This window comes from Pongo pygmaeus, chromosome 9 (assembly GCF_028885625.2).
Source record: "Pongo pygmaeus isolate AG05252 chromosome 9, NHGRI_mPonPyg2-v2.0_pri, whole genome shotgun sequence".
Classification (NCBI taxonomy): Eukaryota; Metazoa; Chordata; class Mammalia; order Primates; family Hominidae; genus Pongo; species Pongo pygmaeus.
The window spans coordinates 119,601,920-119,623,153 of NC_072382.2; the positions used below are offsets into that span (position 1 = coordinate 119,601,920).

Here is a 21,234-nt window from a genome sequence, read left to right on the forward strand (position 1 = left end):
GAGACAGGATGGGCTGACCTTCAACGTTTTGACCTCTCCTTTGCCCCAGAGTCTACCTGGCAGTCCTCAAACTTCCAGCCCTATGCCCCAACACACACGTTCTGCCTCTGAGACAAGAATCCAAGAGAATGCCCATTTGGGGGTCACACACCAGGGGTCCCTTCCTATCCCACCTAGTATCACCCCCCTATGTCCGCTGCCATGGCATCCTTACCGGGGCTTCTGATTGAAACTGCACTTGCACCTGCGACCTGAAAAGCAAAGAAACCATCCAAGGTCATGCTCCTGGCTTGGCCACAGCAGGGCCCAGGGTCTGTGCAGGTTGTGGGACTATGTAAATGGCACCCCCTAGACCTGGGCAGTGCACAGTTTGCACAGCTGCACACAGTGGCCCTCAGATGGGGTAGCTTCTTCTGGGGCAAAGGAAATACATTCTATAGCTGGAATGGCTACACCCCCACAGCCCTCTTGATCATGTGAGTAAAGAGGGATCTGTGCATATCAGGCTCATGTGGGAACAACAAACTCGGGGGCACATCCCTCGCACACTAGGGCAACACCTGTCTCCTTCCTCTATGACTGCCCCATTCATGCCCTATAGACACAGCACTGGGAAGCCACGCTGCTCGTTCCTATCTATGCTCATTGTCATATGACATTTTCTTTGTTCCCGCTTCACTGTTTTACTGAGCACTTACTATGTGTCCAGCACTCTACTGGGTCCTGAAGATAACATGGAGGGCAGGCAGCCTCCTTTCCTCTCCAGGAGAGGGACCAACCAGGCTCTCACACTGTCCCCACCTGCTTAGCAGCCTCAGTCATTGCTCTCATAGAGGGAGCAAAAGAACAAACTTACTTAAGATAAGGAGGATCCCAACCGAGAAGAGGACCACAGCGAACACCAGTCCCCCAATCCTCAGGGTCTGGTAATCTGCCAAAGGAACCAAGGGTGAGAGAGGAAGGGGCCAACGAGAGGGTGTCTGTTCCCCACATCCCTCCTGCCAGACAGGGCTGCATTCCCCCTGACCCCTGCACCCAGGGTCGCCATCGCTCACCATAATGAAAAGGGTCCATTTCCTTCTCCTTCTCAGCTGCTGCAAAAACAAAGTTGGTCAAGAGAAAGAAAGCTACATAATCTCGTTCCCAAATATCTAACCTTGCCTCACAGACCTCAGTCTCCACAAAGGGATTCCGGTGGAGCAGGGCCCATTAAGCAGAGATGCCTAGAGGTGCACGGTAGGGCGGGCCTGCCAGTTAGGGGGTTAGGGGAACCCTGAGGGCCAAAGTCAGTGAAGGCATCGGGCCTTAGTGAGGCTCTGAGTCATGCAACACCCACATTCATTGCCCCTTTTTATTCTTACATCATCCTCAGAAGGCAGGATCAGTTTTCCTCTTGTGACATACGGAGAAACCGAGACCAAGGAAGGACATATGACTTGCATGAGGCCAGCACTGGCTAATATGGTCTAGAGACTGACGTGCAGGTCTGACTCCCAGGGTTCAAGCCACAAGTCCACAGAGGCCCAGTGAGCTTGCGGGGCTTAAAAACCACGCCCTTCTGGACTCTTATGGGGCGAGTGGGCAGGCTGTGTTGAGGTCTGTGAATAAATAGCTGCCACCTCCACGACTTTCTCTGCTGACTGAAGGGAGAGCCCCCTGACTAGACATGAAGAACCTGAGAGTCCCCCAGCCCTAATGTCCCAAGGGGCCCAGAACCTTCCAGCAGAGAGGGCTGGACAGGGTTGTCATCTTGTCACAGCCAGGTCCCAGAGGGGTACTTACCACTGGCCAGGACCGTGGGGGCCAGCAGGCTGCAGAGGAAGACCAGCACCAACTCCATGGCGTCTGGGGACAGAGGGAGAAAAAAATGATTCTCTGGCTAAGAAGCCTCCATCCGTCAGCTCCAAGCATCAGCCTGACCAGGGGCCAAGCCAAATCCCCAGCTTTACTCTGCACTCATGACTTGGTGAGGGTTCAAACAACCTAAGCACAAGCAGTTGACTTTTTTCTTTTTTTTGAGACAGAGTCTCGCTATCTTGCACAGGCTAGAGTGCAGTGGCATGATCTCGGGGCTCACTGCAACCTCCGCCTCCCGGGTTCAAGCGATTCTCTTGCCTCAGCCTCCTGCGTAGCGGCATTAGAGGCATGTGCCATCACACCTGGCTAATTTTTTGTATTTTTTGCAGATGGGGTTTCATCATGTTGGCCAGGCTGGTCTTGAACTCTTGACCTCAAGTGGTCCACTTGCCTCAGCCTCCCAAAGGGCTGGGATTACAGGCGTGAGCCACCAACAGTTGACATTTCTTGGACTTTTAGAGAATACACTGCATGTATTAATTCAATTGGTACAATTGAGTTAGTACAATTAGCAAGCACTACAACTAACGCAGGCCGAGAACCTGAAGCTTAACGAGGCTGACATGCACCAGAGTGAGTAGCAGGGCCTAGATCCTAACCCAGCATAGTAACTCCTCCACCACGCTGCCTCTGGGACATGACTTTGGTGATCTCATCTGTGTCCTTCTCTCCAGGCCACCCTTCTGTGGCCATCACTAGTTCATTCTGACAGCCAATACCCCGTCAGAAATGTCTCTTAATATCAGATTAAATGGGGCCAGTAAACCAATGTCCCTCTAGTCTAGCCAGCTGGGTGGGGAGGAGACTTGTGGTTTCCTGGGCCCTGAAGCACTGACAGCCCTCCTTCAGGTACCCCTCACATCCCACCTCAAAAGTCCCCAAGTCAGCTCTTCCCACAGGCTTTGGTTCAGAATCCTCCAGAAAGGTGGTTTGATTCAACAAAAGGAGTTTGAAGGCTGGTTCCATGAGCCTCGCACGGCAGCCTCTGCTTCCCCAGAGGATGCGGAGGTCTCTGCTCCAGAGCTGATCAGTCCTGGTCTCTGGGTGGATGGCCCCAGGTGGGCTATCCTGGTGGAAGCAGGAGGCAGGGCCAAGAGGTGGCACCCAGGGATAGATTTCAATGGCGGGACACACATCTCACTCCTGGGCTTAAAGGAGCATGGTTAAGAGCCAGAGAGGAGACAGAGAGGCTTTTCCTGAACCAGGAAAGCCCAAGGCTGGGTGCTGTTTTCCATGTGGGGTGAAACCGGCAGTGGCCTGAACCCCTGGACATCCGTCCAGTCCAAGACCCTGATTGCCCCCAGCACGGTCACTACCTTCCTCCGGCCTTGAGCAAGCAGCCGCCACTGCACTTCACCTCTCAACCACCAGGGGTCAGAACGACTGCATCCACAGCCACGTCAAGGACCAAACCTTGATTCAAAAAGCCTTTATCAAAAGGTGGTAATTTGCTTTTAATGCTGTCTCATTTCACACTTGTATTTCCTTTGAATGCTACACTGTATCTTGTATGTATAAAAATATATGTAACATACACATATAATGAGGCATAGCAATAATAGAAACACCCATAAACCAGCAGCTTAGGAAATGGAGCTTTACAAAGACTGCTGCAGTGACCTCTATTTCCCTCCACCTCATCCCCCTGCCTCTCTCCCAGAGGTGGCCAGTATCCCAAAAATATATATTTTTATATTTATTTATTTATTTATTTCTTTATTTATTTAGAGACTGAGTCTCCCTCTGTCGTCCAGGCTAGAATGCGATGGTGCGATCTCGGCTCACTGCAACTTCCACCTCCCGGGTTCAAACGATTCTCCTGCCTCTGCCTCCCAAGGAGTTGGGATTACAGGCATGCACCACCACACCCAGCTAATTTTTTGCATTTTTAGTAGAGACAGGGTTTCACCATGTTGGTCAGGCTCAAACTTCTGACCTCAGGTGATCCACCCGCCTCGGCTTCCCAAAGCACTGGAATTAACAGGCGTGAGCCACCACGCCTGGCTGAAAATATGTATTTGTAATCATTCCCTTGCTCTTCTTTTAAAAAGCTGCCAATCAACAGATATAAAATCTCAGTTATGCAAAATGAGTAAGTGCTAGAGATCTGCTGTATAACATACAGCATAATTAAGAATAATTAAGAATATTGAATTGCATACTTCAAGATATGTTAAGAGGGTAGATCTCATAGTAAGTGTTCTTTCCACAATTTAAAATATACAATTCACACATCAGGAAGTTTGCCATTTTAAACTGTACAATTCAGTGGTTTTTAGAACATTCACAAAGTTGTGCATTCGACACCAGTCTCGGGTTCCTAGACATTTCATCATCCCAAGAAGAAACTTGCATCCATCGGCAGTCACCCCCGACTCCTCTTCCCTTCAACCCTGAAACCATTCATCTACTTTTTGTCTCAATGGGTTTGCCCATTCTGGACATTTCACATAAATGAAATAATAAAATACATGGACTTCTGTGTCTGGCTTTCAAGTTAGTGTAATGTTGTCAGGGTTCATCTACATTGTAGCATGTATGCGTATTTTATTTCTCTTTATGGCTGAATAATATTCCACTGTATGGATATTCACCTTGCTGTTCGTTTTAAAAATATATTTAACACATACATATATCTAAATATTATGTTGCTTAGTGTAGCTTTTTTGAACTTTATAATTATGATATCATGTTTATAGTCTTTTGAAACTTGCTTTTTCTGTTCAACATTATGCTTCTGTGGTTCACTGACTTATTACATTTAGCTATAGTGCATTCATTTTCAGTGTGGTGTAATATTCCATTGTGCAGGTAAATGATCATGTATTGCTCTAGTCTCCTGCCAATGGATGTCTGTTTTTTTCCCTCAATTTTATGCTATTACAAATAATGGAGTCGTGGACATATTTGTGTATACTGCTCAGAGCACACATGCAAGAATTCTGAGGAAAGTTTTTAGATTCTTTGATCACCACTCCCATAGGAAATACATTTTACATTGCAACCCAGCATAACACATATTCATGTATACCAGAAGCAATTGTCACAAAACAATACTTAGTATGAATGAGATAGTTTATTTTCTATTTTATTCTGTTTCTTTACAAAAAACATTTCCAGGCTCCTTAATGGGTCACACTCGGCAGTTTGAACAGTTATGTTCTAGACATGAGCCTAGGACTGAAGTCATTCATTGGGTTGTATAGTATGCAAACGGTCCACTCTACATAATGATTTAAAATTGTTTCCACAGTGGTCATCTCCATAATATCCCACCAGCTGCATATCACTGTCCCCATTACTCTACAGCCTGTTGTGGATATTTTCTATTGTCAGATATTTTCATTTTTGCCAATCTAGAGGTAAAAGATAGCTTTAATGTGATTACACTGTAATAGAGCTGGACTTTTTTCTCCGTGTTTATTTGTCATTCCTGTTTCTTCATCAATGATATGTTTTTCATGCCGTTTGCCCATTTTTCAAGTGAGTTGACATTATTATTGTTGTTAATTTCTTATTCTGAATACTAAACCTTGGTCATTAAGTATGGCAAATATCTCCTTCCAGCTGGTGGCTTATTTTTTCATTTTTAAATGTTGTCTTCTGTTGAACAGAATTTCTTAATTCTAACATACTTGAATGCTGTGATTTTTGTGTCTTAAGACATCCTTTCTCACCCTGAGGTCAAATTTTCATCTAAAAACCCTAAAGCTTTGTCTTTTACATTTAAATCTATTTGACATCCGTAACTGATGTTTGTGTATGGTGTGAGGTAGGAGTCTAGTTTTACCTCTTCCCATACTGATAACTGGTACCGTAACCTGGTTCCAGTGGCGGACTGCCTCCCCTTTTCCTCATGATGGGCTATACCACCTTTGTCACGTATCTGATTTCTATTTGGTATGCATCAGTTTCTGGGCTTTCTCTTTGGGTCTATTGGTCAATTTGTCTGTACTGCATTAAAATCACTGTGTTTCAATTATGATAGCTTCATAGTAATCTTGCCACATGGTAAGAGAAGCTCCCATCTTTTTTTCTCCTATTCCCTCTCCTCCTCTTTCTTCAGGAATGTCTTCATTATTCTTGGCTTTTTGCTCTCAAATTTCAGAATTAGCTTTCCAAATTCATCTAAAACTGTTAGGATTTTCATGGGAACTGCAATGGACCTATCTATAGAACAACCTGGGGAGAAATGACATATTTCTGATCTTGAGTCTCCTGTCTATAAATAAATCTTTTGATTTGTTTAGGTCCTTTTCAATAAAGTTCCATAAATGCTTTCATATAGGTGTTGCACACTTTCTGTTAGATTCATTCCTAAGTGCCTTATCATTTTTATTGCTGCTTTCAATGTCACCTTGTATGTGTTTTCTAAGTTTTGCCGGTAGAGAGAAAAGCAACTGATTTTTACATATTGATCTTAAATCCAATAATCTTGTTAAACTCTCAAATTATTTGTAATAGCTTACCTAGAGATGCCTTTGGGTTTTCTCTGTAGATATAGCATCTTTAAATGATATTGTTCCTTCTTTCTAATTCTCACACTGTTTATTTCTATTTCTTTTTTTTAGAAAATTATAGTTTTTATTTTATTTTATTTTATTTATTTATTTTATTATACTTTAAGTTTTAGGGTACATGTGCACAATGTGCAGGTTTGTTACATATGTATACATGTGCCATGTAGGTGTGCTGCACCCATTAACTCGTCATTTAACATTAGGTATATCTCCTAATGCTATCCCTCCCCCCTCCCCCCACCCCACAACAGGCCCCAGTGTGTGATGTTCCCCTTCCTGTGTCCATGTGTTTTCATTGTTCAATTCCCATCTATGAGTGAGAACATGCAGTGTTTGGTTTTTTGTCCTTGCAAGAGTTTGCTGAGAATGATGGTTTCCAGCTTCATCCATGTCCCTACAAAGGACATGAACTCATCATTTTTTATGGCTGCATAGTATTCCATGGTGTATATGTACCACATTTTCTTAATCCAATCTATCATTGTTGGACATTTGGGTTGGTTCCAAGTCCTTGCTATTGTGAATAGTGCCGCAATAAACATACGTGTGCATGTGTCTTTATAGCAGCATGACTTATAATCCTTTGGGTATATACCCAGTAATGGGATGGCTGGGTCAAATGGTATTTCTAGTTCTAGATCCCTGAGGAATCACCACACTGACTTCCACAATGGTTGAACTAGTTTACAGTCCCACCAACAGTGTAAAAGTGTTCCTATTTCTCCACATCCTCTCCAGCACCTGTTGTTCCCTAACTTTTTAATGATCACCATTCTAACTGGTGTGAGAGGGTATCTCATTGTGGTTATTTGTATTTCTTGTCTTAGTGTACCGGGTAGGAATTCCAGTGAAATGCAGAATAAAAACAATAGCAAACACACACACACAACACGTGCACACTCATACACAGTCTTACTACTGATTTTAAATGGAGTTTTTCTAATGCTTTGAAAGTTCCCCTCTAATCCTGGTTTCCAAGATGTTTCTGTTTTATGTTAATTATGAATGAGTGTTCTATTTCTATGGTTTTTGTCCTTAAATCTACCAATGAAGTAAATTGTATGTATGGATTATCAAGTGTTAAATCATCCCTGCATTTCTGAGGTGAAACCAGTGTTTTGTTTTGTTTTTTAATAAACAGATGGATTTGGCTTACTGACATTTTGTTAAGGATTTTTGCCTCTATGTGCATGAGTGAGTTTGGTCTGCAGTTTTTATTTCATTGTATTAACTTTGCCTGGTTTGGGGATGGCAGTACTGGCCTCACAGAACAAGTATCCACTCTCCTGCTAGTTCCCTGGAAGAGTTTGCAGAAGATGTGAATAATCTGTTCTTTGAGTGTTTGGTGGAACTAACCTGTAAAATCATCCAGGCTTGGGACTTTCTTTGTGGGAATATCTTAAATGGCCCATTCAATTAAGTGCCAATGATTATGGCACTCTCCAGATATCTATTTCTTCTTTAATAAATTTAGTGAGTTATAATTTTTAAAGGAATTTTCCCTTTTCTGCTTTCAAATGTTTTGCCATAAAGTTATGCCCGTTTTTTTCATTCCTAATGTTACTTGTGACAACTCCCTTTCTTCTTGGTCAGTTTCACCAGAGTTTTAACGATGCTAATAGTTTTTTCGAAGAAACCAACTCTTGGTTTTATTAATCCTTTTTATTGTATGTTTTAAAATTTTCTTAATTCTGCCCTTATACAATCTTTGGGTTTCTTCTATTTTTTTTTTTATGTTTATCTTGTTATGTTGGATACCTAGTTCATTAATATTTAGCTTTTCTTATTTTCCAATATAAGCATTTAAGACTGTAATGTCCCCTCTAAGTGCTTTTAAAGTATAATACTAAGAACTAAACAATAATCAAAAACCACACTTCAAAGCTTCTATAATGGGGTGAAAGTACTCCATCATAGTTGGATTGTTGTTTAGTTCTCAGTATACTTTAAACCTCCATTACAATTTCTTACTTTACCTATGCATTAAGAAGTATGTGTTTTAAATATCCAAATATACAGTGATTTTTATTTGCTTTTGTTATTGACTTCTAACTTAAGTGCACCAAGGTCAGAAAACATGGTCTGTATGAAACCATGTTTCATACGGAAACATACATGGTCTGTATGAAACCATGTTTCATACAGAAACTCAGACCTTGAAACGTATTGAGACTTGATTTATGACCTAATACATGGTCGGTTATTAAAAGAATTATATTCCATATATGCTTGGAAAATTGTGAATTCCTTCATGATTGGGAAGAAAATTCTATATGCCTATAAATTAAGATTATCAACTGTGTTTAAATTTCTTTTTTTTTTTTTGACTGTTTATCCTACCAAAAATCAAGATCAGCACTTTAAAATCTACCACTAAGTGGAAGGATTTATAAATGTATCCCCATATTTGAAACCGAGGGGTTAATCTGATCAGGTCTGCCTGCACTGCTTGTTTTTGGTCGCTTGCTTTTTGTTATTTTATTTTATTTTTTTTTCCTTTTTCCATGAAGCTGAAGGCTGTCATAGCTTGAAGGCCTTGGTAGCTGAAGACCTCGCCACTGCATGCTGAAACTTAACCTTCACTGGTTACTTTATAGATAACATTCGTAGGTTACCCTGGTAATTGTTACTTCAGTTGTTTTTCAGGAATTTGGGCTAGCTCCTGTCCAGTTCAAACAGGATGAGACCACCCACCCTTCAACTGGGCGTGTGCAAGTGCCCCGAAGGGTAGCCTTTTGACATCAGAGGGCTAAAAACTCCACCCTCAGGTCACAGTAACACCACCATTTCCTGTACGTATGTCCTGTGGAATGCCACAAACCCTGACTACGCTTGCTCAGAATGAATCGGCCATTTCATTTTTCCCAACTGCCAATCACCTTTCCCTATGCCTCAGACCACCCCACTTCCCTTAACAGTAAATATCCCTAAGCCTTATCTTTGGGGAGGCGGATTTGAGAGCTGTTCTCCTGCCTCCTTGCTTGGTGGTCTTCTGAATAAATCTTTTCTCTTTTGCAAAATCTGTGTCACAGTGATTGATTTACTGAGATTTACTGAGCGTGGGCAGAACAGACCTGAAGCTGGCCGATAACATGTCTCTTAGAATATTCTAACAGATAGTTTAAAACTGTTATTGTCCTGTGAGTTGGGTCTTTTAGAATTACGTAGTGATCCTCCCTGTCTTAAATTCTATGTTACTCTCTACCTTTCTGTGTCCTTATGTGTTATGTGTGCATCTTATAAACAGCAAAGAGCTGGATTTTTGAAAAATTCTGTATTTTCAGGCTTTCTGTATTAATTGTCAAGTTTACTCCATTTAATTTACTTATTGTGACTATTGATATAGTTGGTCTGCTTTCTGCCATCTGTTTTTTCCCTACAGGAATGTGCTTGTTTCTTTTTCTTTCCTTGCCCTTTCTTTTTTCTGGATTAGTTATTTTTATTTTTATTTTTTTGGGGGGCGGTCTCACTATGTTACGTAGGCTGGTCTTGAACTCCTGGGCTCAAGTGATCTGCCCGCCTTGGCCTCCCAAAGTGCTGGGGTTACAGGCATAAGCCACTGCCCCTAGCCTAGTTATTTTTTTTCTTATTCTTTTTCTCCCTCTACTGGTCTAGAAATTATAGAAACTATTTTAATCTTTTAGTGGTTATCTCTGTAATTTTTCCATGTGTATTCAATGTAAAAAAGACTAAAAAAATTCAGAGTTAATACCTATAATAGTTATTAGGCAGAATACCCTCCTTGAAAATACAAAAATACAAATCATCCCCTTCCTGATACATACGCTATTATTGGAGAATATTTCAGTTCTTTTTAAAATTCTATAAAATAGATACTAATATTTGTACTTCATGAAAACTATGTTTGTTTGGATTCACTCATGTGTGTAGTAGCCAGCCTGCAAGGCAGCCCCCCAGTATCTCCTGGTATTCAGATCCTTGTACAGTCCCCTCCCACACTGCACCAGGGTTGGTCTGTATGACCAGTAAAATATGGCAGAAGTAATGGTATGTCACTTTCAATACGAGGTTATAAAAAGCAACACAGCCTCTTGCTCTCTCTCTCTCTCTCTCTCTCTCTCTCTCTCTCTCTCTCTCTCTCTCTCTCTCGGACTGCTTGTACTGAGTCAAGCTAGCTGCTATGTCTTAAGGATATTCAGGCACCCCTGTGGAGAGGCCCATGTGGGGGCCTCACTCCAAAAGCCTGCTAAGAAATACAGCCTGCCATGAACCACATAAGTGAGCTTGGAAACAGATCTTCCAGCTTCATGAAAGACCTTGAGCCAGAACCACCCACCGAAGATTCTCCCTGATTCCAAACCCTCAGAAACTGTGTGAAATATCAAACGTTTGCTGTTTTAGGCTGCTGAGTTTGGAAGTAATTTGCTATGCAGCAATAGATAATGAATTTACAACATATGTACTGATTTGTTCACCATTGTTTTTGAACGTTAGTCATCCTTCAAGCCATTTTCTTTATTCCTAAAGAACATCTTTCAAAATTTTCTTTAATGAAGATCTGTTCGTTAGAAACTCTGTTTCTGTTTATTTGGAAATGTTTTCATTTCACCTTTGTGGCAAGAGACCCTACGGCGATCCCCAGTCATTCCAGCCTTCTAGTGTTCCATGCTTTGAGTAATCACTTTCCTTTGAATACTGGCAGGAGCTGCAACATACTTTTAACCAACAGAATGTGGCAAAAGTGGCAAAAGGACAGCTCTCAGATGATGGTGTTATGTCATATAAGACTCAATCTTGCAGGATGGAGCTCGAGAATTTTCTCCCTTGCTGGCTTGAAAAAGCAAGCTGCTATGTCATGAGACAGGCTACGGAGAGAAGCACAGGATAAGGAATTGTGGGAAGCCTCTAGCAGCTGACAGCTGCCCCTGGCCAGAAGCCAGCAAGAAGATGGGAACCTCAGTTCTTCTGCCACAAGGAGATGAATACCGCCAGCAACCTGAGGGAGTCTGGAGGCAGATCTTTCCCCAGTCAATTCTCTTATCAGACCACAGCCTTAGCCAGCACCTAGACTGTAGCTCAGTGTGATGCTGAAGCAGAAAATTCAGCTAAGCTGTGCCAGACCTGACCTAAAGAAACCATGACATAATAAACGTGTGTTGCTTTAAGCTGCTGGGTCTGTGATCATTTGTTATGCAGCAATAGAAAACTATTACAATCCTATCCTGGAAAGGTAGTTTGGCTATGTACACAATTCTAGGCTGATAATTATTTTTGCTCTGCACTTTTAAGATGTTATTCCACTGCTATCTGGCTTCCATGATTGCTGTTGAGAAGTCTGCTGCTTATATCATCATTCCTTTATAGATGTCCTATCTTTCTTCTCTGCCTCCTTTTATTTTCTTCTTTTTGTGTTTGCTGTTGTGGGTTTCACCACAAGTCTGAAACACAACATAGAACTGATTGTTGTGAGTTTCATCAGACTTGAAAGTCCTTTACCTATAGGTTCATCCTTTTCATCGTTATGAAAAACTCTTCTCTCTTCAAATATGGCCTCTCCTCCATTCTCCCCATTTTCTCTTTCTGAGGCTGTGACTAGAAGCAGGATTAGACATCCTCATTCTATTCTCCATATCACTTAACTGCTCTTTCATATTTTCCACTTCCTTGTTTCTCTGTGCTACATTCCAGGTAATTATTTCATATTTGTTTTCCATTTTCTGACTTCCTTTTTAACTGTATTTATTTGCTGCTTAACCCACTCATTTACTTTTGTGTTTCAATGGTCATATTATTAATTTCTAAAGGTTCTATCTGGTTCTTTTTGAAATTGCCTGGTCATTTGTGTTAGTCTTTGTTGTTCACTCATTTTGTGTTCTCATCTCTTATTCTTTCAACATTTCTCACAGTTATTTTACATTCTGTATCTGATAATTCCAAACTCTTAAATCCTTGGGGGTCAAAATCTACTTTTTGTTTCTGTGCCTCTCAATCACAATGACTTGTTTTTTCCTGTGTTTGGTAATATATTCGATTGTGAGCTCATATCTGCTAGATTTTAATCTGTGGGAAATTGGCAGTCCTAAAATGGGACACTTTCTTTCAGAGAGCATTTGCTTTGCTTTTTCATGGAGGCTGGGGACAGCAGATACCAACCTGAGATCACTTTAGCGCCTCTCAAGGGTTCTTGGCTTCATGCAGGTAGTCTCAGTTTTGACTTCCCAACCTTACTGGGCTCAATGCTGATTAGCCTACAGAATGCAGTAATGTCAATGAGGGTTCATTCTAAGAGTAACTATGGCTTAAGTTCTGGCTAAGCTTCACATACTCCAGTGCTAGTTTTTGTTTTGTTTTGTTTTATTTGAGATAGAGTCTCACTGTGTCACTCAGGCTGGAGTATAGTGGCACAATCCCGGCTCATTGCAACCTCCACCTCCTGAGTGATCTTCCTGCCTCAGCCTCCCTAGTAGCTGGAACTACAAGCATGCACCACCATGCCCAGCTAATTTTTGTATTTTTAGTAGAGACAGGGTTTCACCATGTTGGCCAGGCTGGGTCTCAAATTCCTGACCTCAAGTGATCCTTCAGGCTTGGCCTCCTTATGTGTTGGGATTTCAGGCATGAGCCACCATGCCTGGCCCAGTTATCTCATGGGGTTTTTGTTTTGTTTTACCTTTTTGGTAGTGTTTGGTGTGGGGAGAGGAATGGTGACTTAAGATTGGATGATTTTCATTCCTTCTTTAAACCAAGCTGTGTAATAATAAACCTGGGATTAATTATTTTATAGTGGAAAGTCCCCTTATGATTCAGGCAGTCATACAGTCCTAAAATGTCTTCAATCAAAGTATGAAATAAGGTAAGTTTTGAGAATCTGCTATCTGTAAAACACCTCCCTCCCTCCCTCTCTCCTTCTCTCTTTCTTTCTCCAGTTTACTGCTGCTTCCTAGTCCAAGTCCCATCTCCAAATTACACCTGCTCCTTGCTTAGCCAGTAAGGAGGGAGACTGGAGTCCAGATGTGGAAGGAAGATGAAACAACACATTAAGGCCTTCAAATCTTAGGGGCCTTGGTGTGAATATTGGATGTGAGGTGAGAGAGGGAAGGACAAACGAACCAGGCTTCCCACAGTGGCCTCTTGACCAGCTCTAGCCGGAAGAGGGATTGCAGTGTTGGCGATAGGGCTCCTCTTGCCCCTGGGAATAGGGAAAGCACATGTCAATGGCTCTGGGCCACCAGGGACAATGTTCAGGTGGCTGCTGTGCCTTCCCTTCAAACCCCAACAGTCACCTCCACTGATGCTCAGGTTCAAATCCATTACACAAGCAAACACTGAACTCCTAGAAAGGGCCATACTATTCTGGGTTCTGCAAAGGATAAGTAGGTGAACAAGATACAGCCTCAGCTACCAAGGAGAGGTAGGATTTGGCGGCAAAGGGCTCTGATCCATCAGCAAATATGAAGAGAACTTCCCAAGAGGTACAGACGCCATGCAACAATAGTCCAGAAAGACAGAGAGAAGGGGAGCACAGAGCTCAACAGGGAGCTAGGGAAGTTTCCATGGAGGAGCTGACATTCCAGCCGAACCTTAAGAGCAGGGTTGGATTTTGATAGACAGGGGGAGGGAGAGAGTAGAGGAAAGGCATTCCGGTAAAGAAGACAGCATGAGCAAAAGCAGTGAGAGGGGAAACAGAAAGCAGGAGTAACAAATGGGATTCAGTTCAAGTTCAAGATCAGTTCAAGTTGAGCCTTAAGGCATTTCATTCAGTAGTAACTGTCCAAAGTGGCTTCCCCAAATGAGGTCCAACAGGAGATGGCCTTCATCCACCAGTAATGTCTGCTTAGCCTAGGAGGGAGCTGTGACAGCAACCTACCAAATAGCTGCCATTTCTAGTGTAAGATACCTTCCAAAACAGTGAACAACCCAGTTGGACTCAAGCATGACGGGGTGGGTGGTGAGAACTCAGATAAGATGGTTGGAATCAGATTGCAGAGGCTCTTGAGTGCCAAGCTAAAGAGTTAAGACCTGCCTTTGTATTCTAAAGAAAACATTTCTGATCAAGTTACGGTGTGAAAAGAAATACTGTCACAAATTTGAAAAGTGACCAATTCTCTACTCCTGCAAGCTGCTGTCCCAGCCTGGGCTACATCAACCACACCTCAGCATGGGCCCCCTCGGTGTGGCGGGAGGGGAGAGGAGGGGGGCCTAAACCCATTTTAAAAAATCTCATCGGTGGTACTGTTGGCGCTGCCCCTGAGTTGAGTGGCCAAGTACATACACAGAACCTTTCAAGGGCCACAGACTGCCTTTGTCTCACTGCTGTACCCAGCTTGGCTTCCCTTCCATCTCATATACCCCCCCTCTGCACCTCCCACCCTCCCAATGACCACACATTCCTTTCTCCCTCCTTCCAGGGAGAAAGCTGGGCTGCTGGAGGCTGGCTGGGGTGGGGAGGGCAAGAGGCTGGGTGGTGATAAATCTCAGTTCCGGGCGAGAGAGTCTAAGGAGTAGATGGAAGACAGGAAGGAGGAGTCACTGGGGGAAGGAGATCCAAGGCTGAAGTGAGTGGAAAGGGCACAGGAACAGGGCATGCACCGCCACATGTGCACTGGGCCCTGGACCTTTGCCTGGGGGCCTAAGGACCTGGCTCGCCAGCACAGGGGGCCTGAGAAATCATCACTGCTGGAGTGGGGGACTCCCTGGCTGCTTCACTGTCTTGCTCCCCAACTCTTCCCCTCTAGACCATTTGGACCACTCTCCCCATCTGGAGAATGGAACCAATCACACGTTGCTGCCTCCTCTAGAGTGTATTATGAGAACGAATTCTGTTTCCGCTCATTTTTCCTCTCCTTTCTGTGCTCTCGTTTATCTCCACATTGGCAAGCAGCTGAGGTTTTGAGTGGAAGCAGCACTTCCATGTTAATTTTCCTCTCTGATCCTCCTGCTTGGTTGCTGGCTGCATGTGCGGGAGAAAGCAATCAGAAGAGTTTCTCCGGCAATTATCTTCCCATACTGAGTCACATAATTTCACTTAATTGCTGGGTAAAAACTGCTCAGAAAGAGAAGCCACTAGTTGATGATATAGCAACATGCTCTATTATTTTTGATTCCACGCAGCAGTGAGGTAGATCAGAATACCCAGTTCCATTGTGAAAATAACTCAGAAACAACCTCCCTTGAAAATGCAAAGGCTCCAAATTACGGTGAAACTTCATTATCTCACCCTCATCCCTCCCTCCCCCTGCTCCCGAAGCTTCACTCGCCTCCCCTGGCATCCCACCTGCTTGCCCTCCTGCAGGCTCAGCCCACGGATGACAAGCCCCGAGGGGTCACCGGGCCTGGGTCTTAGCAGGATGCCCCAGAGAAAGATGAGGTCTCACTTCAAACAGAACGTCCCGGAATGGGGCCTTTTATGGGGTCGCAGAATGCCTGGGCCCCACAGTTTAGTCTAAATGGTTACCCTAGACTATTATTATATGCAAAGGGATATGATTTAGCCTATGACGTATCTAGATCTTTGCAACCAAGAAGTCTATTAAAAAAAGATTCGACTGTGTTTATATTGAGCATAACCAAGATGTGAGGTCTACCAGATGGAGTTAGCATCACAGAATTCATCACAGTCGGTTACAGTGATTGGGCTCCTGCTTTTTATTTGTGAAAATTGGGGCCCAAAGAGAGACGAGGTACCTGATTCATCCAGTTATTCAGGGGCAGGGCAGGGCTCAGAACATACACTTCCCACTCTTGACTGCTGTTTTGATGTGCTGGGATTGGGAGGTGGGCAGAACAGGGCTGGCAGAGCGGTGGCCAGGAGGAACAGAGGAAAGGAAGGCTGAGCAATGCCAAAGGGAAGTGGGGCAGCCTGGCCGGAGCCAGGGAAGAGGGCAAGGCCCTGCAGGAATGGGGTGGCCAGGGACATTAGAGGGCAGGAGGGAAGCCACTGACAGCCTCCTTGGATTGGAGATGGGAGGTGACAGTGCTGGCTTCAGGGAAGGCGAGGGATGGAATCATGTCTAGAACAGGTCTTCTGGAGGCATAGGGCCCAACTGTTCCCTCTCTCACACAGGGGAGTAAACACATGATGAGAACAGGTCTTTCCATGATCCCCTGGTGATGTGGTGAGTTTAGTGCAGGTGGCTATTGCTGCAGCATGGATCTGCGTTGTGTAAGGTTAGACTAAGAATGAAAACAGGGAGGTCACAGACAAACTGGTCAGATGTACTGGGAAAGAAGTGGACTTTTTTTTTTTTTTTTTTTTTTTGAGACAGAGTCTCGCTCTGTAGCCCAGGCTGGAGTGCAGTGGTGCAATCTTGGCTCACTGCAACTTCTGTTCCCCGGTTCAAGCGATTCTCCTGTCTCAGCCTCCCGAGTAGCTGGAATTACAGGCACGCGTCACCATGCCCAGCTAATTTTTGTATTTTTAGTAGAGACGGAGTTTCACCATGTTGGCCAAGATGGTCTCGATCTCTTGACCCCGTGAGCCGCCCACCTCAGCCTCCCAAAGTGCTGGAATTACAGGCGTCAGCCACCACACCCGGCCCAGGTGGAATATTTATATTTCTAAGACCTTAGCAAGTCTTACTGTCTGGGAGGAAAATAGGGGGGAGAGTGGTCTGATCTATTTGTGCTAAGCAAGACCTCTTGGAGACAAAGGACTGGCCCCGAAGGCTTTTTAAGGCCTCCTTAGCCCTCTGTTTCCATGAAAGGGCCATGCCTGCACACTATCAGCCTTACCATCAGTTCTCTATTCTCCATGCTCATGAACGGGACCTGGGGGAGTGGTCAGTATAAACCAGCAGAGAATGCCCAAACCCTGGCCTTGGCTTTGGAATGTGCTTTATTTTTATGGGAATTTAAGCCTCATAATGCTTTCAGACAAAAGATAAAGAATCCCAGAGAGGCCTCAGTACTAGAGAGGCTGGATGTTCTTCTCCTTGATCGTCCTTGGCACCCCACCCCAGCCCCACTCCAGCGTCTCCCTGCTTCCCATCCATGCTGGGGCATCCTGGTGCCCTTGGCATCCAACCAAAGTACCTCCCCACTCACACACAGCTGCTCTCCAAACTGTCCCTCCTTTTTCTGCTTCCTGTCTCAGATGCTTTGGCTGAAGTTCTCTTGCAGGATTAAAAGGAAAATGAAGGACAAAAGGACAGTCATCATCCATTTGGGGGATGTATGTCTAGCAGAGCTCCAGGGGGGCTTTCCCAGGTTCCCTCCTGGCTGAGCCCAGCACCACTCACTCCCTCTCCATGTCAGGGCTGCTTTCTCCTCTCACCTTGGGTCCCATGTGACCACCAGCTTGGAAACAGGGGTAAGGACCACACTCAGCCTCACAGCCCCAACTTTGTGCCCTAAACACTCTCCTGTCAAAGTTCCCAAGCCTCAGGGACCCAGAGCCATGGCCCAGGTTCATCCTCTGTTTTTGTAAAACGGAGAGTCCATTCTGCTTCATTTTCTTTTTTCTTTCTTTCTTTTTTTTTTTTTTTTTTGAGACGGTCTCGCTCTGTCACCAGGCTGGAGTGCAATGGTGCGATCTTGGCTCACTGCAACCTCCTCTTTCCCAGGCTCAAGCAATTCTCCTGCCTCAGCCTCCCGAGTAGCTGGGACTACAGTTGTGAGCCACCACGCCCAGCTAAGTTTTGTATTTTTAGTAGAGACAGGGTTTCACCATATTGGCCAGGGTGGTCTCCAACTCCTGACCTCCGGTGATCCGCCCAACTCAGCCTCCCAAAGTGCTGGGATTACAGATGTGAGCTACCACACCCGGCCGATTCTGTGCCATTTTCAACCCCTTCTGGGAGGCTGCTCAAAAGTCCATTTGCTTATGTGGCTATGAGATACATCTCCTGCCTCCTAGACACTGTGCAAGACCCCCGCCCCAAGCCAGTGTGTCCCGACCGCAGGTCCAGCCACACCCAGTTTGGCAGGACACTGTGGAGCCACTGGCTGGCGAATGTGAATCCCCTGAGGAGGGAGGTCTGGGGTTGGAGCTCCTTGTGCCTTTACAAAGCACACCCCTGACTCACACTGCACACTTCCCAGACAGCGGCCTTGAACCAGAAGGCTGGACACAGAGGTCAGCCTGCATCATAGGAGCCCTTCTATGGATGCCACAGAAGAAACTAAGAGGAATTAAAAATTCCCAGATGAAAACCCACACTTGAGGCCCAGTCTGGGGGTCTGTATTGGATACAAGGGGTAATAAACAAATGATACAGGCCAGGCACCATTCTTAGTGCTTTAAATATTTATTATCTCTTAATCCTTAAACATAACCTGATGGTGACACTGATAATGTGCACATGTGGCCCTTTCCAAGACCTAAGGAGGCCTTAAAAAGCCTTCAGAGCCAGTCCCTTGTCTCCAAAAGCTCTTGCTTAGCACAAATAAATCAGACTGTCCTCCCCCTATTTTCCTTCCAAACAGTAAGACTTGCTAAGGTCTTAGGAAGATAAAGATTCCACCTCTCTCCCAGTACATCTGACCAGTCTGTCTGTGGTTATCTTTAGTCCGGAGCTTCCGTGTTTTCATCCTTAGTCTGGTCGTACACTGCTCAGATCCACGCTACGGCAATAGCCACCTGCACCAAGTTCACCCTCACTGCACAGCTGGGGTCATGGGAGAGGCCTGTTCTCATCACCTGCTTGCTCCCCTGTGTGAGAGTGAGGAGTTGGGCTCCAGGTCTGCCGAATGCCTTTTGTTGTCATCAAACGCATTTTACAGGGAAAGAAACTGAGGCAGGGAAAGAGAGGTGCTCTGGAGAATAAGTGCAGGATTCTGGACTTCAGCCCTGTTCTGTCTGCCTGGCTGTTGGTGGAGGGCAGGGAGTCTTCCTGCTATGAGTAGGTTTCTTTCCATCCCAGAGCCAGCCCCAAACTCCAGCCCTCGGGCCCCACCTCACATGGAGGGATCACATCCACTTGGAGGCAAAGAGCCATGAGGGGCCACCTGCACTGTGGCTTTTTGAAGGGCCCACCTTCTCTAGGTAGCTGCCACCCTGTTTTCTCATTCCCATCCCAGTCCAGCAGGCTGAGGCCGCAAGACACAGCTACCTGAGAGATCTCTGCGCAGAGAGCCACAATGCAGGGGCTCCTGCCTCTCGATGAACATTTACCAAACTTCCAGCATCTCTAGCTTCATACATATTCACGCACTAGAGAGACAGCAGGATGTACAATCCTGCCAGCTCACCCCTGAGAAAGCATTGATACTCACTTGTTGGACAGAGAGCTGTTTACTCGGGTGGGGGATTTTTGAAAACAGGCTACAGAACCCTGCAGCTGATTAGGCCGAGGGTGAGAGCATGGGGTGTAGGCAGCACAGAATCAGTGCAGAATCTGCCAGTCCCTTCCCTTGTCCACTTTCCAAGGCCATGATCAAGGTCAAGTGAGATAATACGTGTGAAGGTTCTTTATAAACCGTAAAACACCGTGATAACAACATGTAACATTCGTAAGGTGCTCATGCCACGCCAAGTGTTGTTCTAAATGGTTATATAACTCATTCCACCCTTATAATAGTCCTAAGCAGCAGCTATTATTACGATCATTCCCTTTACACAGATGGGCAGACTGAGGCCAGAAAGATCAAGTAAGCTGCCCAAAATTCCAGAGATAGAAAGTAGCAGAGCCTAGATTCAATCCCAAGCAACCTGGCTCCAGGGTCCTTGCTCTGAGCACTCAGCTCTCCCTCCTCTCTGCCATTCGGCGGCTCTGTGGCCTCGGGAGCGTTACTTGGCTTCTCAGAGTCTTGGCTTCTGCAACTGCAAGATGCACGTAACAGCATGCATCTCGGGAGCAGTGAGGGTCAGATGAGGTGGTCTTTGTGCCCACATCAGTCCCCTCTTCTGTGAATGACATCCCCTTTCGGAAGGGAGCCTGCTCTGCCCCCGCTCCAACCCTGCTGATCTACGGGAGCCTGCCAATCTCAGCTCCTCCCCTGTAGCTAAGAGACACGGTAGGAAAGACCTCAGCGTCCTGCTGGATGGGAGGAGGAGGAGTCTGTTGGGGGAGAAGTCGGCCAACAGCTGACAGGTACAGAGCTGGCAGGGGAGAGAGGCAGGGAGGAGGGGCCCAGAGAGCTTCCCAGCTGTGCCTCAGGCTCCTGTGTTCTCAAACCAGAGGGCCCCACCCTTCCTGAGTCTGGCTCTGTAAACTGATACCCCTGCTTCAACTAAACTAGATGGAGTTCTGTTGCTGTCATTTGCAATGAAAAGAGAAGGCCTGTGGACGGAGCTGAGTGCAGCCTGGTGAATAGTAACTGCTGGTGAAGCATCACCTGTTAGTATCATTACTGTATCACTCCCCAACTCTGTCCTTGGCTTCCTCCTTCATTTCTACCTTTTCCAGGAAAATGGAAAGATAAACAGAGATGGGGGCTAGGGAGAGGGCCCAGTTACTTCCTCCCCCTTCCCTTCCTTTGAACATTGTCCTCCAACCACTGGAAGGCTCCAGGGTCCTCGTGCGGTCACAGGGTGTGGAGGGGCCTCGGCCCACAGCTGACACCAGCTCCCGGCCACTGCCTTTTCCTGCCTCAAGACAAACAGCCTATGTCATCCAGAGCTGCAGACACGTGGCCCAGGGAGGACACATCTGGCTGGGACAGCTAAAGCAAGGGACACATCTTCCCAGGCCCAAACTGAGGGCACCCCCACGAGAGACACAGAAGCAAGACAGACAGAGGACATGAGGCAGCAGGAGAGGAGAGAAAACCCGGAGGAGGAGAAACTGAAAAGGCGATGCCCCAGAGGAAGTGGGAGAGGCGGGCAAAGGAAAGAGAAAGAAAGAGGCTTCGAGATGGGAGAGGCTGGCCCAGGGGCCAAGTCCCCACAGAAACTGAACTGGAAAATGGGAAAGAGGGACACAGGTGGTGAAGCCAGGACAGGTGGAGGCTGCTGAGA

The 21,234-nt window shown here is 45.4% G+C and overlaps 1 protein-coding gene across 4 annotated transcripts in view; it reads right to left on the reverse strand.

Annotated features, from left to right (window-relative positions):
* Nucleotides 1-21,234, reverse strand: part of FXYD6 (FXYD domain containing ion transport regulator 6) — a 40,373-nt gene that overhangs the window by 3,974 nt on the left and 15,165 nt on the right. For 2 of the 4 annotated variants that reach the window (XM_054438084.2, XM_054438083.2), the window contains exons 2-5: nt 1,783-1,845; nt 1,056-1,094; nt 857-931; nt 215-251 (exon numbers count right to left, since the gene is read on the reverse strand). In XM_054438084.2, coding sequence (XP_054294059.1) covers nt 215-251; nt 857-931; nt 1,056-1,094; nt 1,783-1,840 — 209 coding nt within the window. In that variant the 5' untranslated portion in view covers nt 1,841-1,845. The remainder of the gene's footprint in view (nt 1-214; nt 252-856; nt 932-1,055; nt 1,095-1,782; nt 1,846-21,234) is intronic. The other 2 variants (XM_054438087.2, XM_054438086.2) reach the window with 1 other exon arrangement.